This window comes from Coturnix japonica, unplaced genomic scaffold, assembly GCF_054131305.1.
Source record: "Coturnix japonica strain WE unplaced genomic scaffold, WE-NBRP24 Scf039, whole genome shotgun sequence".
Lineage (NCBI taxonomy): Eukaryota > Metazoa > Chordata > Aves > Galliformes > Phasianidae > Coturnix > Coturnix japonica.
Genome location: NW_028188942.1, coordinates 64,322 through 85,000, shown reverse-complemented (window position 1 = coordinate 85,000; position 20,679 = coordinate 64,322). Strand labels below are relative to the sequence as shown.

The 20,679-nt window shown below is 49.8% G+C and overlaps 1 protein-coding gene and 1 long non-coding RNA gene across 2 annotated transcripts; both read right to left on the bottom strand.

Annotated features, from left to right (window-relative positions):
• Positions 1–7,639: 7,639 nt before the first annotated feature.
• LOC146753112 (uncharacterized) lies at positions 7,640–9,392 on the bottom strand. Its single transcript, XM_085530793.1, has one exon. It carries the CDS (start codon positions 9,390–9,392, stop codon positions 8,241–8,243), a length of 1,152 nt encoding a protein of 383 aa, XP_085386919.1. The 3' UTR covers positions 7,640–8,240.
• A 934-nt stretch (positions 9,393–10,326) lies between these two features.
• On the bottom strand, positions 10,327–13,861 carry LOC146753111 (uncharacterized). The gene is made up of 3 exons (XR_014940211.1): positions 13,790–13,861; positions 10,882–10,964; positions 10,327–10,692 (listed from the first exon to the last, which is right to left on the bottom strand). It is a non-coding gene; the product is annotated as an uncharacterized LOC146753111 (long non-coding RNA).
• Between the last annotated feature and the right edge of the window lie 6,818 nt (positions 13,862–20,679).

Here is a 20,679-nt window from a genome sequence, read left to right as displayed (position 1 = left end):
ATGTGACTGGGGTCAGTGTCACTGGGGTCGCCATCATGGGGGTGTCACCGTATTGGGGGGGGGTCACCTGGGGTCACCATTACTGGGGTCACTGTCATGGGGGGGGGGGTCAACATAATGGGGGTCACCTGGGGTCATTGCCACTGGGGTCACCATATTGGGGGGGTATCCCCATCCCTGGTCGCCATTTGCCATGTTCCACCATGTCTGTGTGTGTCCCCAGGTGTGTCGGTGTCACCACAGCTCAGCACAGCATCAGTAGGACCTCCCTTATCAGCAGGACACCCCCACCCCCCCACCCCCCCTTATCACCATGTCCCCCCCTATCACCACCAAGGCCCTCCTTCTCACTATCACGACCCACTATCGCACCACCACAGCGCCCCCTGTCGGCCCGCCCCCCCTTATCAGCCCGCCCCCGTTTCTCATCCCCGTTCTGCCCGTTCTGCTGCCGTAACGGGGAGTCCCGCGTGGTGTGGAGCAGCCACGCTCTGAAGGACGCACGTGGCCGCGTGCTGTGCCCCATCCTGCGGCGCTACGTGTGTCTGCAGTGCGGCGCCACGTGTGACAACGCGCACACCAGGAGGTTCTGCCTGCTCACCCTGGCGTCATATCGCTCTGTGTATGCACCGAGAGCACGGGGACACGGGGACGGCAGTGACTGATAGCAGGTAATGGGGTATGGGGTTATAGGGGCTATTAGGTGATGGGGTTGTGGGTTATCGGGTTATTTATGGGGTTGTGGGGGTTATGGGGCTATTTATGGGGTTATGGGGTTGGCTATGGGGTTATGGGGTTATAGGGGTATGGGGTTATTGGGGTTTGGGGTTGTGGGGTTATGGGGGTTATAAGGGGTTATGGGCTATAGGGGTTATGGGGTTGGCCCCCACATATTGTACTGTGTGTGTCGGGGCAGTTGTGGTGGTGATGATGTTAATTACGGCCGTAATTACTAATTACTATTACTAATAACGCACTCTGTGTCATCCCCAGGCTGTGCTGAGCGCAACGTGGGACAGAAGGCAGCAGCTGGGCACCAACTGTGCACCATCATTAGTGCACTATCACTTGTGCACCATCATTTGTACACCATCAGCTTTGCACCACCACTCGTGCACCATCATCTTTACACCATCACTTTACATCACCACTTTACACCTTCAGTTGTGCATCATCACTTTGCACCACTACTTTGTACCATCATTTGTACACCATCACTTTGCAGCATCCCTTTGCACCTTCAGTTGTGCACCACCACTTTGCACCATCATTTGTGCACCATCAGCTTTACACCACCACTTTGCACCAGGAGCAGAGCTCAGCAGCCGTTCCCTGTTGTGTTGTTGTGTTATTGTGTAGTTGTGTTGTTCCAGCCCTGCTCACACTCGTGTGTTTATTGCACCATTATGGGCTTTTTTCCCCCAATAAAGCCCCACTCACAGCTGCAGCTTCATCCTGGCTCATCCCCCTCCATCTTCCTCCTCCTCCTCCTGCTCTTGTTCACCCCCTGGCTCCGCTCACGATGCAGCCGCAGCAGCGACACCAGGGCACGATGGGCGCTCATCACATGGCGGCTGTAGGATAATGGGACCCCATAGGGGATAATGAGACCCCATAGAGACCAATGAGACCTCATAGGGAACAATGGGACCCCACAGAGACCAATGAGACCCCATAGGGGGCAATGAGAGTCCCCATAAGGGACAGTGAGACCCCATAGGGAATAGTGAGACCCCTATAGGGCACGATGGGCGCTCATCACACGGCGGCTGCAGGGACAATGAGACCCCATAGGGGACAGTGAGACCCCATAGAGACCAATGAGACCCCATAGGGGATAATGAGAGCCCATAGGGGATAGTGAGACCCCACAGGGGACAGTGAGACCACACAGGGGACAGTGAGACCCCATAAGTGCCAATGGGACCCTAACCCTAACCCCCTCCCAGCACTCACTTGAGGTTGGACAGCTCGAGGATCAGCCCCCCCAGCACCGCAGACGCATCCTCACGTGGTGCCACCTCATTCCTGGGAGTCAAAGGGGGTGAAATTGGCGCCAATCCAGGGCTTTTTAAGCCCAAAATGAGCTCTGGGTTCTGGGGGGGGGTGGGGTCCGACCTGGGGGTGCAGCTGGGTGAGGCCGGGTCCCCATCGGTGTCCACAGGGCACAGAGGGGCTGCAGGCTGGGAGGGGGTGGGGGGCTGGGGGGGAAATGGGGTGAAATGGGGGCAACTGGGGATGGACTGGGGGAAACTGGGATGAACTGGGGTGAATGGGGGAAGATTGGGGGATATGAGAGTGACTTTGGGGGGGACTGGGGTGATGTGGAGTGAATTGAGGTGAATGGGGGAGAATTGGGGGGACTGGAGGGGTCTGAGAGTGACTTGGGGGGGAACTGGGATGAACTGGGGTGATATGGGGGGAATGGGGGTGAATTGGGGGGGATTGGGGGATATGAGAGTGACTTGGGGGGGGAACTGGGATGATGTGTGGTGAAATGGGGGTGAATGGGGGTGAATTGGGGTGAACTGGGGGGGGAATTAGGGTAAATTGGGGCAATCTGGGGTGGAATGGGGGGTAAACTGGGGCAGACTGGGGTGAACTGGAGCTCTATGGGGTGAAGTGGGGCAATGTGGGGTGCAGTGGGGCGCTATGGGGCTGTTCCCTATGGGTTCTCATAGTACTCTGGCATTACCTGCAGCAGTTTGGTGCCCCCCCTGGCACCCCACTGTGCTCTGGTGCTGAGATGTGGGGCAGCCCCACAGTGCCAGCCCCATAGCGCTCCTCATGCTCTGCCCCACAAGTGGGCTCCGCTTTGGCTGCCCACTCCCCCTCTTATGGCTCTTTGGTGGCCTCAATGCATTCTGTGCCCCCATCAGTGTCATCCATGACATATTGGATAATGCATACTCATATTGTTCTACTGCTCTTGTTGTAATGGAAACTGTCAATGCAATTACATTTTTTACATACAGGTCGAAGGAGGTGATCCTACCCCTCTACTCTACCCTGGTGAGGCCTCATCTGGAATATTGTGTCCAGTTCTGGGCTCCCCAGTACAAAAAAGACAGGGATCTCTTGGAGAGAGTCCAGCAGAGGGCCACAAGGTGAAGGGCCTGGAGCATCTCCCCTATGAGGAGAGACTTAGGGAACTGGGTCTGTTTAGCCTTGAGAAAAGAAGGCTGAGAGGGGACTGGATCTAGGTTTATAAATACCTGAGGTGTGGGGGCCATAGTGGTGAGGCTGGTCTCTTTTCAGTAGTGTGTGGGGACAGGACTAGGGGTAATGGGATGAAAGTACAGCATAGGAAGTTCCACACGAATGTGCAGAAGAACTTCTTTACAGTGAGGGTGACGGAGCACTGGAACAGGCTGCCCAGGGATGTGGTGGAATCTCCTTCTCTGGAGATATTCAAGACCCGCCTGGATGCCGAGCTGTGTGATGTGGTGTAGGGAGCCTGCTTTGGCAGGGGGGTTGGACTCGATGATCTCTAGAGGTCCCTTCCAACCCCTACAATTCTGTGATTCTGTGATTCAGGTAGGGATGTGAAGCCGAACACTTAATGGTCCTGCAATTGCCAGCCCGAGCCAGGCACTGTATTGAGCAGCTATTGAAAAAGGCAGCAACACCATTCAAATGTTTGTTTTGCTTTTATTTGCAATACACAGATGTGCTAAATGCATCCAAAATACATTTCAATATGAAATCAAATAGGAGGGATACTGGTAATGACTAAAACTTCCTCAGTTCCTCTCTGCAGTCCACGAAAGGGAAATCACGGCCAGGCCTGAAAACCGGACCACATAGTGTGTGTCCTTTGGTGCACCTCTGAGGACGCAATCCAGGCGATTCTGCTGTCCTTTGTGCCTTCCTGCTCAAGCCCTTATCGTTTCTTTTTGCTTTCCTTCTTGGCTTTCTTGCTCAGCTGAGCAGCACTTGCCTTGGGTTGCTTCACCGTCTCCCAAGCCTTACACTCAAAACCCTCCAAGTCCTGCAAGAATCAATTGGGAAACAGTCAAGGAGCTTTCTAACAACTGAAAGGGAAGAGAAGCAAGAGAGGATGGGTGGGTGTCAAACAAGGGAAGAACTCAACAGGCAAGAATAAACCTATCCCTGAGCTCCAGCACACACGCGTGACCACTGCCTTATTAATACTAACAGCAATGTTATTCTAGCCATTAAAGTCACCCATGTTCACGTACCTGGTTGTGGACGTGTTCGTGGCCTTGCTGCTGCTGTGATCTACAACGCCAGCCACAGAAATAAAGAGTGCAGAAAGCTGATCTGTTGAAGACAGAGGAGTGAGCTGTGCTTAACCAACACTGCTTCAGTGCACGCTTACAGTAAGGCACACCTACCTTACAACGGTCATGCAGGATGCTCCAGACACAGCTCCAGACTGTTTCCATGAAGCATTTCCCAATTGCATTTCACAGCCACTCACGCTCTGCTCCTCGACAATCTGCAACAGAAAAGTCAAAAGATGCAAATCCCATCCCTTGGAGATGTCAGCAGACCATTGCACTCATGGAGCAGCACTCATGGCATTGGGTAAGAAAGCAGACGTGTGCTTACCGAGTGAGTGCTGTTTGCTGCCAGCAGCTGGTAGGCCTCCACCTAACTCTAAGTATGAACAGTAACCTATGCCTAACTCTAAAACAGGAACAAAAACCTACACCTAACAATAAAACATGAACAGAAACCTATACCTAACTCTAAAACAGGAACAATCATCTACTCCGAACACTAACACGAACCATAACCTACTCCTAACTAGAAAACACTAACAATAACCTAATCCTAACACTACAACTAAACTTAACATGAAAAACACCAATAAAAACAGGGTTTAGATGGAACCGGGGGCCTGCAGAGGTCTCAGAGGAGGAAATGAAGCTGCCATCTTCCCAGCTAAATGTTGGGTTTCCTCCAGCCTCGCTCTCTTAGGTCCTCACATGGCTGTTAATGGCCGGAGCTCTAAGAGGCGAGTGCATTGCGTGGGGCAGCGGTGACCAAGGTAACAGCTGTGGCCAGGGTTCTAACATGGCCCAACAGGGTTCTAACTGCTGGCACTGCTGGCACTGGCGTTCCACATGGCATGAGGAGGGGGCTGGAGTACAGGGCACGGCACGGGAGCCAGAAGGCACTGCCTGTGCCCAGCGGGCAGCCCTTCTCTCCGGCAGCAAGAGGCTACAGACGAGCTGGCCCTGAGCAAAGGGCCCTCGGCCTCCTTCATCCTCCCCCTTCTCCCACAAGGGAATCTCTTGGCGCTGCCATACGCAGCACGCAGCACCACATTGATCTGATGGGGCTCCTGAGCTCAGCGCCAACAACAGCAGGCTCCAAAGGGCACCTGACTACGCCTGCCTGCTGGGACACACCAGCTCTGCTCTCCGTGTTCCAATCCAGAGCCTCTCCTTGTAACACCTCCGACTCCATTTGCATCCACTCACTCTGATTACGTCCCACGTCCACACACGGGGCCACGCTGCCTCACCGACCCTCAGTGGGGACCCACAGCCGTACAGCACCATCAGCACAGCAGAACCGGGCCGTGCTCCTGATGCTGCCGCTTGTCCAACCTCCCTCTCGCTGCCCCCATTCTGCTCAGGCAGCCGGTCCCAGCAACAAACACCAGCACAGAACTGCAGCCCCGACTCGTCCCGCTCACTGACAGCCAGAGCAAGGACATGTTACACACCTTCCTTCAGCTCCACGCACTCGCTGGCACCGCACGCATCGCCTCTGCGTGCCGCAGCACTGCCGGCTCCTCCCCCGACATCCCTCCATGCCCCGCACCGCGGCCTGACCCTGTTGGCAGCGCACAGCCCGCTCCTCCCGGCCCCGATCACCTTCCCATGCCACCATGGCCCGGAACTGCTCCCGCCGGCACCAAGCACTTCCTGCCCCTCCATCCCCAGCTCCTCCGTTCCCTTCACTTTCCATCTGCACTCAGGACGCAGATCTCAATGGAGGTGGCTGCAGAACATCATCAGTGCAGGCAATCAATGGCTCGTGCTGCGCTTCACTGCCTTGTGCTCCTCACTGACTGCTCTGCTGTGCCCTTTCCTAACCCTGCAGGATCATTTGCTTCTGTCTTTAGTGAAAGGGCTCTCCCTCAGGAATCCCAGACCCTGGAGGTTAATGAGAGAGTCCGGGGAATGGGAGATTTCCCTTTAGTCGGGGAGGAGGTGGTCCGTGAGTGCCTAGGAAACATTAAGGTCGATAAATCCATGGGACCTGATGGGGTGCATCTGCGGGTGCTGAGAGAGCTGGCAGAGATCTTTGCTGAGCTGCTCTCTGTAATCTATCAGAGATCTTGGAGAACTGGGGAGGTGCCTGAAGACTGGAGGATGGCCAATATCACTTCAGTCTTTAAAAAGGGCAAGAAGGAAGACCCGGGTAATTATAGGCCGGTCAGCCTCACCTCTGTCCCAGGGAAGGTGATGGAACAGCTTGTTCTAGATGCCATCTCCAGATAACTGGGTGATATGGAGGCTATCAGGAGTACTCAGCATGGGTTCACCAAGGGGAGGTCGTGCTCGACCAACCTGGTCGCCTTTTATGAAGATGTCACTAGCTGGGTGGACAGGGGGAGAGCAGTAGATGTAGTCTACCTTGATTTCAGTAAGGCTTTTGATACTGTCCCCCATGACATCCTTATAAAGCTGAGGAAGTATGGGATAGATGAGTGGACGGTGAAGTGGGTTGAGAATTGGCTGACTGGCAGAGTGCAGAGGGTTGTCGTTGCCGGTGCGGTGTCTGGCTGGAGGCGTGTAACTAGCAGCGTCCCCCTGGGGTCTGTACTGGGTCTGGTCTTGTTAAACATCATCAGCGACCTTGATGAGGGGATAGTGACCACCCTCAGAAAATTTGTGATGACACGAAGTTGGGAGGATTGGCTGACACGCCTGAAGGCTGTGCTGCCATTCAGTGAGACCTGGACAGGCTGGAGAGCTGGGCAGTAAGAAACCGGATGAGGTTTAGCAAAAGCAAGTGTAGAGTCTTGCACCTAGGGAGGAATAATTACATGCACCGGTACAGGCTGGGGGAAGACCTGCTGGAGAGGAGCTCTGCTGAGAGGGACCTGGGCGTCCTGGTGGACAACAGATTGGCCATGAGCCAGCAGTGTGCCCTTGTAGCCAAGAAGGCCAATGGCATCCTGGGGTGCATTAAAAAGAGCGTGTCCAGCAGGTCGAAGGAGGTGATCCTCCCCCTCTACTCTGCCCTATTAATGTCTCATCTGGAATATTGTGTCCAGTTCTGGGCTCCCCAGTACAAAAAAGACAGGGATCTCTTGGAAAGAGCCCAGTGGAGGGCCACAAAGATGGTGAAGGGCCTGGAGCATCTCCCCTATTAAGAAAGGAAATGCCTTGTCCAGAAGCAAGCAGTGGGCTGGAGAGGGCACCAAAACGAAACCCTGCTTGCACCTTTCCCTCTCCTCATTCCACATGCTGACATTTATTTTAAGAGCAAAAACAAGACTACAGTGAAGAAAGCTCCAGAACAACTCAGCTACTTTATCCACCCCCTTCTCTTTCCACTACAGAAGATTCTCAGAAAACCTCCAAGAGCCACCTTACTGCTCTCCTGACCCTTCTCTGGGATGCATGAGTGCGCTCAGAAATGACTGAGAGCAACACATGCACACAGACACACAGCAGATCCCTACACAACCACATCTCCACTAGGAAACAGCATCAAAAAGCAGCTGGTGGGAAGAGTAGAAGTGGAAAGTGGGCATGGTGAGAGAAGTGCTTTGGGCAGCAAGGAAAGGCCATCTGAAGCTCCTGGGTTAAGTCCCTTCTGCAGAGGGTGTCGGTGATGCCGTCTCCTTTGCAAACTCTTCCTGCATGGGGAGAAGCATTGGTCTCCCTCATCCCTGGGCTCTCCAGCATCCTGAGAGTCTCTCCTGCTGGGGGTTTTCCCATGAGAAATGAGGCACCAGCCCTGAGAGAAACTCTTCCTGCAGGAGATGCACTCCTAGTAGCTACCTGTCCTGTGGACTGCAATGTTTAATGAGGACTGAGCTTTGCATGAAGTTCTTCTGGGAGTGTGAGGAGCTCTCTGCTCGGCACAAAGCCCTTCTCACACTCAAGGATTCCTGCCATTTCAGCTCACTGGTGCAGACATTCTGGTAACACAGCAGATGGGATTCTCTGAGGGAGAGAAAAGACAAGTACCCAGGCATCTCCCTGCATGCAGGCCTGGCCAAAATGTTCTAAAATGTCCAACAGAAGCTATGGTCTCTCTCCTGTGTGCATATGCTGGTGCAGCTTCAATTCAGAACTCCCTTTGAAGCTCTTACCACACTCAGGACACTCACAGGGTCTCTTTTTCCTGTGGATGCTCTGATGCAGCGTCAGCTCAGAACGCCTTTTAAAGCTCTTCCCACACTCAGGACACTTATAGGGTCGCTCTCCTGTGTGCATGCACTGGTGCATCTTCAATTCAGAACGCCTTTTGAAGCTCTTACCACACTCAGGACACTTATAGGGTTTCTCTCCTGTGTGGACACGCTGGTGCATCTTCAGTTCAGAGCTGCTTCTGAAGCTCTTCCCACACTCAGAGCACTTGCAGGGTTTCTCTCCTGTGTGGATGCGCTGGTGGAGCTTCAAATCAGAACTGCTTATGAAGCTCTTCCCACACTCAGAGCACTTATATGGTCTCTCTCCTGTGTGGATGTGCTGGTGCACCTTCAGTTTAGAGCTGCTTCTGAAGCTCTTCCCACACTCAGAGCACTTGCAGGGTCTCTCTCCTGTGTGGATGCTCTGGTGGCGCTTCAAATTAAAACTGCTTATGAAGCTCTTCCCACACTCAGAGCACTTATATGGTCTCTCTCCTGTGTGGATGCACTGGTGGAGCTTCAAATCAGAACTGCTTGTGAAGGTCTTCTCACACTCAGAGCACTTATATGGTCTCTCTCCTGTGTGGACACGCTGGTGCATTTTCAGTTCAGAGATGCTACTGAAGTTCTTCCCACACTCAGAGCACTTGCAGGGTCTCTCTCCTGTGTGAATGTGATGGTGGACAGTGAGGCTGGAACTCTTTTTGAAGCTCTTCCCACACTCAGTGCACTTAAATGGTCTCTCTCCTGTGTGGACACGTTGGTGTATTTTGAGGTTAGAACTATCCTTAAAGCTCTTCCCACACTCAGGGCACTTACATGGTTGCTCTCCTGTGTGGACACGTTGGTGTATTTTGAGTTTAGAAATACCTTTCAAGCTCTTCCCACACTCAAGGCACTTGTACAGTCTCTCTCTTCTGTGGATACACTGGTGGGAAGTGAGGCTCCCACTGTCCGTAAAAGTCTTTCCACAGTCAGAGCACTCAAAGGCTCTCTCTCCTATGTACATGCACTGCTTGCCAGTGGGGTGGAGTCTCCATTTCATGCTCTCTGCAGAATCACAGAACTCATAATGCTTCTTTGCTGAGTGCGTGCACTGGTGGCTAGTGATGCTGGAATCCAGTTTAAAGCTTTTCTCACTGCATGGATTCTGCTTTTTCATCTGGCACACATCCTTGCTCCTGGTTTCCTCAGGCTGCTTTGGACCTATGTTGAAGTCCACTGGGTTCCTCAGTGTCATTCCCAGATGCTTTCCCAGGGGCTTCTTGATGTGCTCACCCTGACCTTGCTGCAGGACTTCCTGGACATCCCTTCTGATTTCTTCCTCAGAGATGCAATTCCGCTGCATTTCCGCTACACAATTTCTCTGCGGAACCTCCTTTGTATTTCTGATCCCATCAGCTGCTGGATGACAGAGGAAATGCAGCAATAGCACACGGTGCCCAAAATAAAACACAGGCAGAGAAGGCTCTTACAGCCCCAACATTCCCCTTCCCTCCACCACCTCACCTGGGCTGAGGTCTCCTGGCATGGCCTCAGGGCTATGCACACCTGGGATCCAGGGGTCTTCCCCTCTTTCAAGCAGGGAGATCACCACGGGCTTGGGGCCTGGAAATGGAGCTTCAGGGAGAGAAACAGGGAACAAGAGAGCATTTCCCTCATGCTGGCACAGTGCCTGTTCAACAGTTCCACTCTGTGCCCCTCCCCAAGGAGAAACCACCATTTAGGTCTAAATGACACTGTGCCTACAGCTTCCCTTGGAGCAAAGAATGTTTTGACATCTCTGAACATTGTGAAGGGATATTTTTTCTTTCAAATTAACTTTACAACAGCTTATTTGTTTTCTTACAGTCTACCAGTGGTCAAGGCATCAAAATGTTGATGGCAATTGCATGGAAAATCCTCAATTCCATAGCAGTAACCAGGAAGTAATCTGTGAGCTGGAGCTGGTGGCACCAAGCAACACACAACACAAGGGCTGGTTTTCTCCCTCCTGGCTGATGCCTGCTTGCCAGCACTGACTCTGTGGCTTTGATCAGAGTGCCGTGCATACTAATCCCTTCTGAAACTCATGCTTTTCAGTATCTCCTTTCTTGCTGGCACTGTGGTGTAAGTCAATATGTAGCTGCATGGTGTTTATTCAAGACCCGGCTTGCAGAGGCTCATTCTGCATAGCCAAAGGTGCCCTAACGAGGAGGAAAGGCAGACAAGCTCTCACCCAGCGAGGCCACACACTGGTATGTCTCCAACATCACGTCCCGGTAGAGCTCTCGTTGCACAGGGTCCAGCAGCGCCCACTCCTCCCTGCTGAAATACACGGCCACCTCCTCAAAGCTCACGGGCTCCTGCAAGCAAAGAGGCTCCTTGCTGGGAACAGCCGAGGCCCAGGCAAGCAGCTCGCACAGGACAGAACCTCACACCCCAGCTGCTTTTCTGTCCCCAGCACACACACGCTGACTGAGGGCACCTCCCTCTACCCCTGCATTCACATCCCTGGCCCCTTGGCCTCTCCTGCCTGCTTCCCCAACCCCTACCTCAACTGGATGTGCTGCAGCCATTTGCTGCTCTCCTGCAGGCTGGGATGATCACGGCTGGAAGGCAGAAGTTGAACTGGAGCCTGCAGAGAAAAGAGAAATGGCAGGGGAGCTGTGAGGGAATGCAGCAGTCCCAGTCCCAGCTCAGCCCTTCTGCAGGGCACTGCCTGGCCTTGCAGAGGAAGACAATGAGCTGCAGCACAGGAAACAATCTGGCTCAAAGAGATGAACCGTCACAAAGCTGTCTCAGACTGGGAGGCTGAAACAACTGGTAGCTGACACTTAGTTCAACAGCTGAGACTGAGAGGGGACTTAAGACACAGCACGGCAAGGAGGCAGTCATCTTACCCCAAAAGAGGGAGCAGACCAAGTGCCCCTCCAGCTCTGCTGCACAGCAGCGGGCTGCACCACAGGACCTGCCCTCGAGCAGGGCTGTTTCTGCAGCTCACACCTGCACAGAGATCCCTTGCAGTTTGACATCAAGACTCCTTCTCAATACAGATCTTCTGTAAGAAACCCGTAGTTACTTTGGAGCTTTCATGTATTCTCTAAGGTTCTGTCTTAGAGGGACTGTGCACCTATGATTCCTTCCACACAAAGCCTTGACCAAGCTTGGGACTAGGAGAGGATCCAGGCACATCCTAGCTCCTTACCTCTGTGGACTGAAGACATGAGAAAAAAAAGGGAACTACTCTGAGCCTCGTGACTCAATGGGAGGGCCTCCTGTAGGTGTGTGCGTAACCCTACCCTCCATGCAGTAAATAACCAAGTGTATCCAGCCACCTCCGATCCTGTTGTGTCACTGTTAAACCACTACAGCATATCCCTATTATATCAACCAATATAGTCCTGCTTCTCCCTTAGGAGTGTATGCTGTGTTTGGATCCACTTGTGACCAATGGGCAAAGTCTGCAGGATGGCAAGAAGGGAAACAAACCGATGACAAGAGACATGAAGCGCGTCCCAAATTCTTCTGTGAATGTTCTCGTGGCAACTGCTGTAGATGAGCGGAAAGCAGAGGTCACTGGGGGCAGTAATAGGATGCAAAATGGGAAAGGTGTTATCAGCATCGTGTCGGGTTTGGAAGTGACAGATGAAGCAAAGGAGAACTGCACCGGTCCTCCCAGAATCAAAAGCGACTGATATTCCACAATATTTCTGCTGCACTACGTGGTGCAAGTTGTGCAGGTAATGCTTATTCACACAATAAACGAAGACCTCCCCAAGTCGCCTACAATCCTTTAGGCCACACATCCTCCACCTGTAGGGTTTGGCTCCAAACAGATGCAAAACTGCACCCATAGCACTAATTAAAGGCACTGCCTCTACACAGTTAAGGCAAACAGAGGCAGCAGAATGACGGCTTATTGCCTGCCCTAGCTGCAGTTAAGGAAACTGAAGAGTGATACAGGAGGAATGGGAAAGGGGAGTTTCATTGGAGGTCTGAGTGGTGAAGGAAGTTGAGGACATACAACAAGGACAGCCTGTGCCAACTGGGGGATCTTTTGATTGACTGCAAGCACGCCTAAAGGGGACGGCTACCCAGGAAAGAGATGCAGAAATACTGTTAGAAAATGGTATGGCCATCCAACCATCCAGCAGGAGGTGCAGAAAAGCACCTGGTTCATGGAAGAACACCGTGAATGCAGCCCCCAGCACACAATCACAGCAAGCCTCAGCACAGATGTCAGCTGCCAGCAGAGCAGCCTGCTGGAGCACCACCTCCACAGATCCATGAGGGAACACCTGGTGGCAAATGGATTAAATCCTCTGGCAGATGTCCATACATCCTCTCAGGAGTGGAAGTAGCCCTGGGCTTGCTGAAATCAAGCAAGCCCTCAGAAAAGGGTTGGGAAAAGTACTCTGTAAAGGTGACTGATGTAGTTCTCAAAACCACCTACTGCTGATGTTACCTAAAAGTGGTGATGGCTCACATTCCTCGGGTAAGGAAGTGCAAAACGGCGAGGAGTCAACTGGATGGTTCACACTTCTCAAATAAATAGGATGGCTTACTTAAACACAACAATAAATCAACAAAACATCCAACCACATGGAGATTATTTTTCCATCTCCTGAGAAGAGAGAGTATCTGACAGCACTGCAGCCAAACCAGCCTGTGACGGTCACAGCCACCACCAGCCGATGCAGTCAGCCCACAGGCTGCCAGCTTCTCATCGTCTGTTCCAGAGCCCAGTGCCGGAGCTGCTGCAGATGCTGAACGTGCTCAGGGCCTGCAGCTGTGTGCTCAAGGCATCTGCAGCTGCCGGGACAGCCTGAACAAAAGCCTTGCCAGGGGTTTGCACAACCCCAGCTGAGCCATCAGGCAAGCGCTCAGCAAACAAAAGGTAACGCCATTTCAAGGGTCGCCAGAGGCACGTGTTGCCTGCAGGGTCCCCGAAGAGAAGCTGGGGGCTGCCGGGGAGGAGGAGCAGGGCGAGTGCAAATTTCCACTTGGAGGCTTCACATTAAGACACTCCAAAGGAGGCATCGGGGGGTTTAAAGCTTCCATCAATCCACGTGTGCAGAGCTGCAGAGCGAGGCCGTCTCGTGTCTCCCATGGCCCAGAGGAAGAACTGCAGCCCCAGCTGCGCTGTGTTACAGAGATCCAACCGGGCAGCAGAGCACGCTGACCTCCTCTGCTCCCTTCCTCACTGTCCCAGCTCCCAGCCCGTTCCCATGCCCCTCGGAGCCCAGCCCGGGCTGCATGAACTGCTGCCCTGGTTGCAGCCCGTCTGGGCCAGCAAACCTGCTGCGCTGAGCGGGAGCTGGAGCCGGGACCAGGGTCCCGCCTGGGATACGGCAGTGCGGGTTCCGCCCCGTCTGGGGCCGCTCCCCGCTCCTCTCCCGGTGCTGCTGGCAGGGGGCAGGAAGCGTGCGCTCCTCTGCACGAGCCACGAAGGGCACCTACCTTGGGTGCGGAGCAGGCTGCTCCCAGCTCTGGTGCAGGTAGCCGGGCTCCTCAGAGTCGCGTAGAGCAGAGGACGCCGAGTGCCCTCAGCCCGGAGCTGGCCGCAGGACGGCCTTGGTGCACCTCCTGCCACCGCGGTGCTGCCCGGATGGCTTCCAGCCAGGCTCTCGCCTCTTCCGCACAGGCTCAGGAAGGCAGGAATTCCCGCAGCGAGCACGCCCCGAGCCGGCTGCCAGGCGCTCGGCAGTTTCACAGCTCGTTCTCATGGCACATCTGCACCCGGGGGAGGGGGGAAGGGGGGGAAGGGATGGGTGTTTGTGTTACGCTAATGAAGCATCGCTTTCTGCCGGCTCTCTTTGCTTCCTTCGCTGGGGACATTCGCACACCCCTGTGCTCAGGCATCTCTACCTTGCTGTCCTGGCGTTCCTTTCACTCCTCTCCCCCACGAGTATGTCCCAGCAAGAGGCAATCTCCGGTACAGCACCAGAGGACATTCTGTGTTGAACAGAACTCTTGCAATGGAACCGAGCTGTGGGTAGGAGCTTTACCCAGAAGCTGCTGTAAGAATACGACTTTCCCCAGATCCTTGTCTAAGGGTCCTAATAAGTCTTCTGTGCAGCGATACCTTGTGGTTCTGTGTGGGTTTGTGGTCCGTATGGCTGGCCATACCTACCCTTGACTTGCACCGGGCAATGTACTTGGGGGTGACCTCACTGGAAGGAAAGCAGTGTGCAAACTGCAGTGGGAAATTGCATTTAGGAAAGCAGGATATTGAGGTTCGTTTTCTGGTGGATATGGGTGCTTCTTACTACCCATAGATGGTTTTGTAACAGTAGTAGATGCTACTGCCCAACGAGAAAAGGTTTCCTTTTTTGGATTAATTAAACATAAGCTAAGAAAACAAGCAGGAATACAGAAATTCTTGTACCTGCTGGGTTACTCTGGCAAGAAATTGAATAAAACTGGAGCTAAGAGTGCAACGATATTGACTGATTAAAAACTGTAACTCTGGCTTTAACACAAACTGGGCAAAACAATGTTGTACCCCCAGGAGTTACAGAGATCTCAAATATGATACACATAGTGGTGTGGGCATCAGGGCCAAAAATGAAGCCCTAAATAGAAGTTAAAAGCAAGAGTTTGCCTAGTCAGGGTAAAGCGGTGCCCTTTGAGGCTATGGGACTGTAGAAGGATAAAAGAAATAATAGGTAACTTTTTGGAGTTTGGATTCCAATTTTGATAGCAAGTGCTGTAGTTTGGTACAAGACTTGAGGGCAAGTACTAGAATAGTTGAATGGATACACTCAGTGGTGGCAAATCCATGCACTTTATTAACCAAGTTAAGGAATGAAAAGATGGAGTTTACCTTCTGGATTTGAGGGATGTCTCTTCTGCCTGGTTTGGCCAAAGGAAGCCCAAGGTTATTTGCCTTTGAATAGGAAAGCCCTGATATGGGGAGAAGAGTCTCAGTTAACCTGGACAGTGTTACCCAAGGTTGTGAGAACAGCTTAATGATGGTCAACTCATGAGCCTGAGATCTGGGATCCTCTATTCTAGGGTGGAACTTTACTGCAGCACGTGGCTGCCACAGCAACAAAAGGACTGTGTACAATAGACTGAGAGTTTGCTGAGTTTCTTGGTTTAAAGAAAGCACAAATAACTCAACAGCAAGTGACATATTTGGGATATGAGATTACAGCTGGACTTTGAACCTTAAGGACTGCCAGGAAAGAAGTCATCTGCCAAACCCCTGAGCTGCAAATTGCCAAGGAAGTGAGTAAGGGATGGCCAGGGTGCCTGAGGGCGGTGGCAGCTCTGGTGCTTGTGGGAATACAAGAAAAGCTGTTCAGAGCAGCAGCTGTGGAGCAAGATCAACAGCATGAGAACCAAGGACACCTCTGCAAGGAGAAGAAGAGTCTCACAGCTCTGATTGGATATGTGCCTGCATGGACAGTTGAAAAGTGTTTTGTAGAATGCTTTGTTGACATGCAAAGGTGTTTGGGAAAGTTGTAAGGGCGGATGGGAAAGTTAGAAAATAACAACTTGTGAAGGTATATAAGGGATGTGAGAACTTGTAATAAACAATTTGGATCGTTCACATCTGAGTCCGTGCCTCAAACGCTGCAGAAAGATATGTGTAAATTTTATTTTTGATAATGAAATGTGAACTTCGGTCTAGAAAGGCAGCGTCGTCTTCCTTCTTTTGATGCTTTCTCAGGTTCACAGTCATCTAGAGGACTTGATAACCGGATTACGTACAGTACAGACTGCTGTAGAAAAATATCAACATCAGCAGGTATCTCAATGACTTCTGCAAAGAACTGGTTTAGTCTTTTTATTTCTTGTGTGCGGGTAATTGATTGGAAAGATTGGGTGTGCTGTAAAGTACAAATAAACTGACAAAATTGGTTTCAGGGCAAGACACCTTCAAGAGTAAAGGTTGTAAATCTCCACCTTTCACTGTTGCCATTTCTATCTTTGCAGTAGTATGAAAATGTTTGTGTTAATCAGCATGATTCTTTTGATGGATAGGATGGACAATGTCAGCAGGGGGGAGATGTGTGGTTCAGATCTGGGAGGGGAAACCTGGATGTGAGAAATGTATTTTATCTTCAGAGCTTTGTCATAGTTTCCACCTGAGCTCATTAGGTTCTTTTTCCATTTGTGAATATGTGTTAGTACTTTACTGCCCCGCAGGGGGCTGAGGTAAGGAAGGAACAACTAGGTGAAGTAATGCTGTGCAGTCAGTGGCAGGCAGCTGGGAAGCAGCTGGTGCACATGCATGGCTTAGCATCTTGTGTAACCTTGGAATATTCTTTAATTAGTTTGCTGTTGGAAAATTAAGCTGCTATAGGGAGAATAAGAAGGATCTAGTGGAAGGGAAGTGGAAGGGAAAAGCTGTTGATTATCTGCACCAGAAAAGTCTGAGTTCTTTTCCAGGTTCCTTTTCTGTCATCTTCTTTTGGTGATATACCAATTAGAAGGTTTTTAGCATTTTTAACACTTCTGTATTTTACCCATACATTGTCACATACGGAGAACCGACATTTAACATATCCTGTAAAGACACACGAGGAAGTTTTATGAGTTTGTTGTATAAGCCTTTAAGGTCAGGTTTTTATGTCCTTCTGTAGGCCAGGGATGTCTCATTTTTTCTTAAAATGTGCTATTCAAAGCATGTAGGCAACTTTCATTCTTTACAAAGAGAACTGAAAAAGCAAACTTGTTTACACACAAATGCATCTGTGATGCAAATCTTTGCTCCTTTGTGTAAAAGGATAAGTAACATTGCTGTTCTGAAAACATTTTCTTGCTCTGAGGAGATCTGCAGTTATTTCACAGTCAGTGAGTGTAGGGAATTTTAAGTGGTGGGCACAGTTATAAATGTAGTCATTTTTGTATCATTATGAAATCTGGAGAATTTTATGAAGAAAACTGTGGGTTAATGTTGTATGTGTGTCTTCTTATCTCCAAACAATGTAACCTCATTTTATTGTATAGAGAGCATTCACTTTTTCCACTAGCATTAAGTGCTATTCTTGACGGTGCTTCTCAAGCCATCTTTTATAAACTCAGTGTAACATTCACTATAGATCCTTAGTGGTGAGAGCTTAGCCCTGCCTCCATTTGAGTTACTGGTTTGTAATGCAGTTTATGTGCAGTGTTGTTTCTCTGGTTATCTTGGCATTCCCTTTGTCATTGTTGTTTCCATAGATACAAAATCAGAATATGTTGGCTATGACATCCAGAGGCTCACGCATGACGTGCGAGGAAGATCGAAAGTCGAGAGCCCACCTTGAAGACCATATTGCTAAACTGAGTAGGGAAAATGCTGAGCTTTTAGAAGAAGTGAGCCCAGAAAACAGTCCCTAACACCTAGCCAATACCCAGAGCAATGCTGACATTTTCTTGAGTTCTCACATACTCTGATTTTATATCCCTGCTAGTCAGGCCCTGAGTACTATTGTGATTTGGGAGTCATGAAGGAATTGAATAAAAGCCAAGAGTATATCTCAGAGTTGTGCTGTCACGGTTTAAACTAAAAATCCACCTGTGTCCATGACAGGGGCCATGGGCCCCACAGGGGCCCAAGGCAGAAAGGAAAAAAGTTAATTAGGAAAAGAAAACAGCGGCAACCATCTAAGGAGGCACACTTATTTACTAAATTACTATATTGAAATACAGGATAACACAATATAATACAATATAATTGAAAATTGAGCTAACGAATCAAGCAAAATAGGAGAGAGAATGAGTCCCGTAACCGAGAGGCCTACTGTGAATCTAGGCAAAACGGTGAAGGCTCCCACACACTCCCCTGAACGCCAGAACTCGAAAGACCTCAGTCTAGCCTGCGACAGAGTTATTAAAGTGTCCAGGTCCCGTGACCCATCTATCTCTGACCATGTTGCTCTCTGGGAGATGTAGTCTTCTTCTGTAAGTTGCAGATTCAGTAAAATTATTCATGCTTTATATGATGTTATGATGTGGAATACTGATAGCAAAATTACAAATTTATTAAACCATGACATGTGCTATCAGAAAGATGGTGTGGTTTGATACCAGTTGAGCACATGGAGCAACGCAGCAGTTCCTGTGTTCTTTATTTGATTTCCTTCTGGTTATTGTCTGACCCCTTGATTTACAAGCAGGATTAAAACACCCCTTATTTTCAGTGCAGTGTATGGAGGAACTGCTGCATGTTTTCAGAATAACAGGAGCTTAAAACCCTTGCAGAATAAATAAGGTGCAAATGCAAACTACAGAACTAGTTGCCAGCTCTCCTGTGGTTTGTCTGAAAAAACACCACAAGGAACAGCAACTAAATTAGTAAACACCCACAAATAAGATATACACAAATAAGTAATGACTGAGAAGACACTGGTGAATTCCAGAAAAGCAGACTCTTCCACAAGAGCCTGCTGGTCATTGGAATGAATGCTGTAGAGTGTGCAGTGTTCTCCAGGGCTGTGGCTACCTGTGCAAGCTGACCTATTAGCAGAGGAACTGCGGAAGCTGTTCTCTAGCATCTTTTTTCCAGCTATTTGGGACGAAGCCCAATAAGGGGGCAGAGGAGCATTTGCTTCAGCAGGGGCGTTAATTGGTATCCCTAGGTCTTGGCCCGCTTGTGTGAAGCCTGAAGTGATTTAAATGTTTACAAGAATCCTGTGCCTCAGTGTTCTGCTGAATGTGGCAAAGGGATGGATATGTGCTATCTGCAGTTGCTATGTGTACTGTCCTGTGCTGAGTGTATCATGTATTTTTGTTTGTTTGTTTTTTGAAAGTGTGAGAATGAAAGAAAGCAGGTGAAGAAGCCGATAGAATTGAAACTGAACTGCAGAAGGAATGTGACAGGTATGGTTCACTAGTACTTGAAAGAGAGCTCATGTAGGTTAGAAGTCAGGCTTTAAGGAACTTGAATGTAAAAGTAGGTGTGTTTAACTCTGAACAAATTCAGATCTCACATCAGTTCTTGCAAGACAGTTCTGGTACATGAGCCTATGATTTTCTGTAGCTGCCATAAGAAGAGCAAATGTAGGCTGCCTTGCACTTCTGGGAGGGAAGTCTTTTTTTCCTCTGTTGAGGTGAAATTTGGAACCTCTAGGTGATCTATTGCATTGAAATGCTGTTTTTTCTTATTAACTTTTGGCCTGTTGAGCATGTTAAAAATGAAGCAAGCCATAGCTATGCTTTTCTTGTACAAGCGTGACAAATAGATACCTAGTTGCTTTGCTTATTTTCTTGACTGATTTGTTGTGCAGGTTCAAGAGGCTTCTGAAGAAAGCTGTGAAAAAACTAAAGATGCATGAAGCCAAAGAAAGAGACTCCCAATTTAATTTCCAGGGAGAAATGAAGAACAGGTATTCTGAAATAGTGAATGAAGATGACAAATTAAGAACATAGGCAAGTTCTTGTTGTTTCTTTTTGGGTTTTTTGGTGGGGTTTTTTTTGTTTTTTTTTTTTTGTTTGTTTGTTTGTTTTCTTTTTTTTGGTTTTTTTTTTTTTTTTTGTTTGTTTGGGTCATGTTAATTTCTAGAGACTTGTAATATTCTTTTCAGTAGGTATGGAAAAGTTATATTTCTGGGAGAGAAAATTGGCTTCACAGTTGACCTTGGAAACTACTGAAACATCTCATATTTTGTACATACTCTTGCAACCAGACACTGGATTTGACCTAGAGAGAAAATACCTTCCTTTACCACTGCTGTGGAAGCTGCTTTACACAATTAGCATTCTGCCAGAGTCACTGCTGCTGTTCCTAGAGTTATTTTGAAGCAGGGAGCCCTTGAGAATCCAGCTGTTGCTTCACAGCTCTTCCAATTTCCCTGAATAGACAGAAACCCATTGCCATGTGCCATTTGCATATTCAAACATAATTACATGTGTAGTAGGAGCCGTAGTATTTGCTTGGTCTGGGGATCTTGTCTGGAAAAGGCTGATGGATGGAAGTACTGAAAATCCTTTTCTGCTTCCATCGAAGATGTGTTTCCATGAACGAAAGAGGGTTTAGCCAGGGAAAGTTAAGACATCCCTGGCAGTTAATGTTAAGGCTGAAACTTTCATATATATATATGGGCATGTAATAACAGGATGCGGAGAAATGGCTGTAAACTTGAAAGTAGGTAGATTTAGACTAGATATTAGGAAGAAACTCTTTACTTCCTAATGTAAGGGTGGTGAGACTCTGGAACAGGTTGCTTAGAGATGTTGTGCATAGCCCCCATCTTGCAGGCATTCAGAGCCAGTCCGGATGGGGCTCTGAGGAACGTGGTCTAGAGGGAGCTGTCCCTGCCTATCGAAGGGAGATTGGAACTGGGTGATCTTAAAAGGTCCCTTCCAGCCCAAACCATTCTGTGTTTCTAAAACCTGGAATTTCTTTAACTAGCTTT

Bases quoted from the DNA above. Each gene is read 5' to 3' on its own strand.
- LOC146753112 (XM_085530793.1), bottom strand. From the start codon at position 9,392: ATGAAATGGAGACTCCACCCCACTGGCAAGCAGTGCATGTACATAGGA.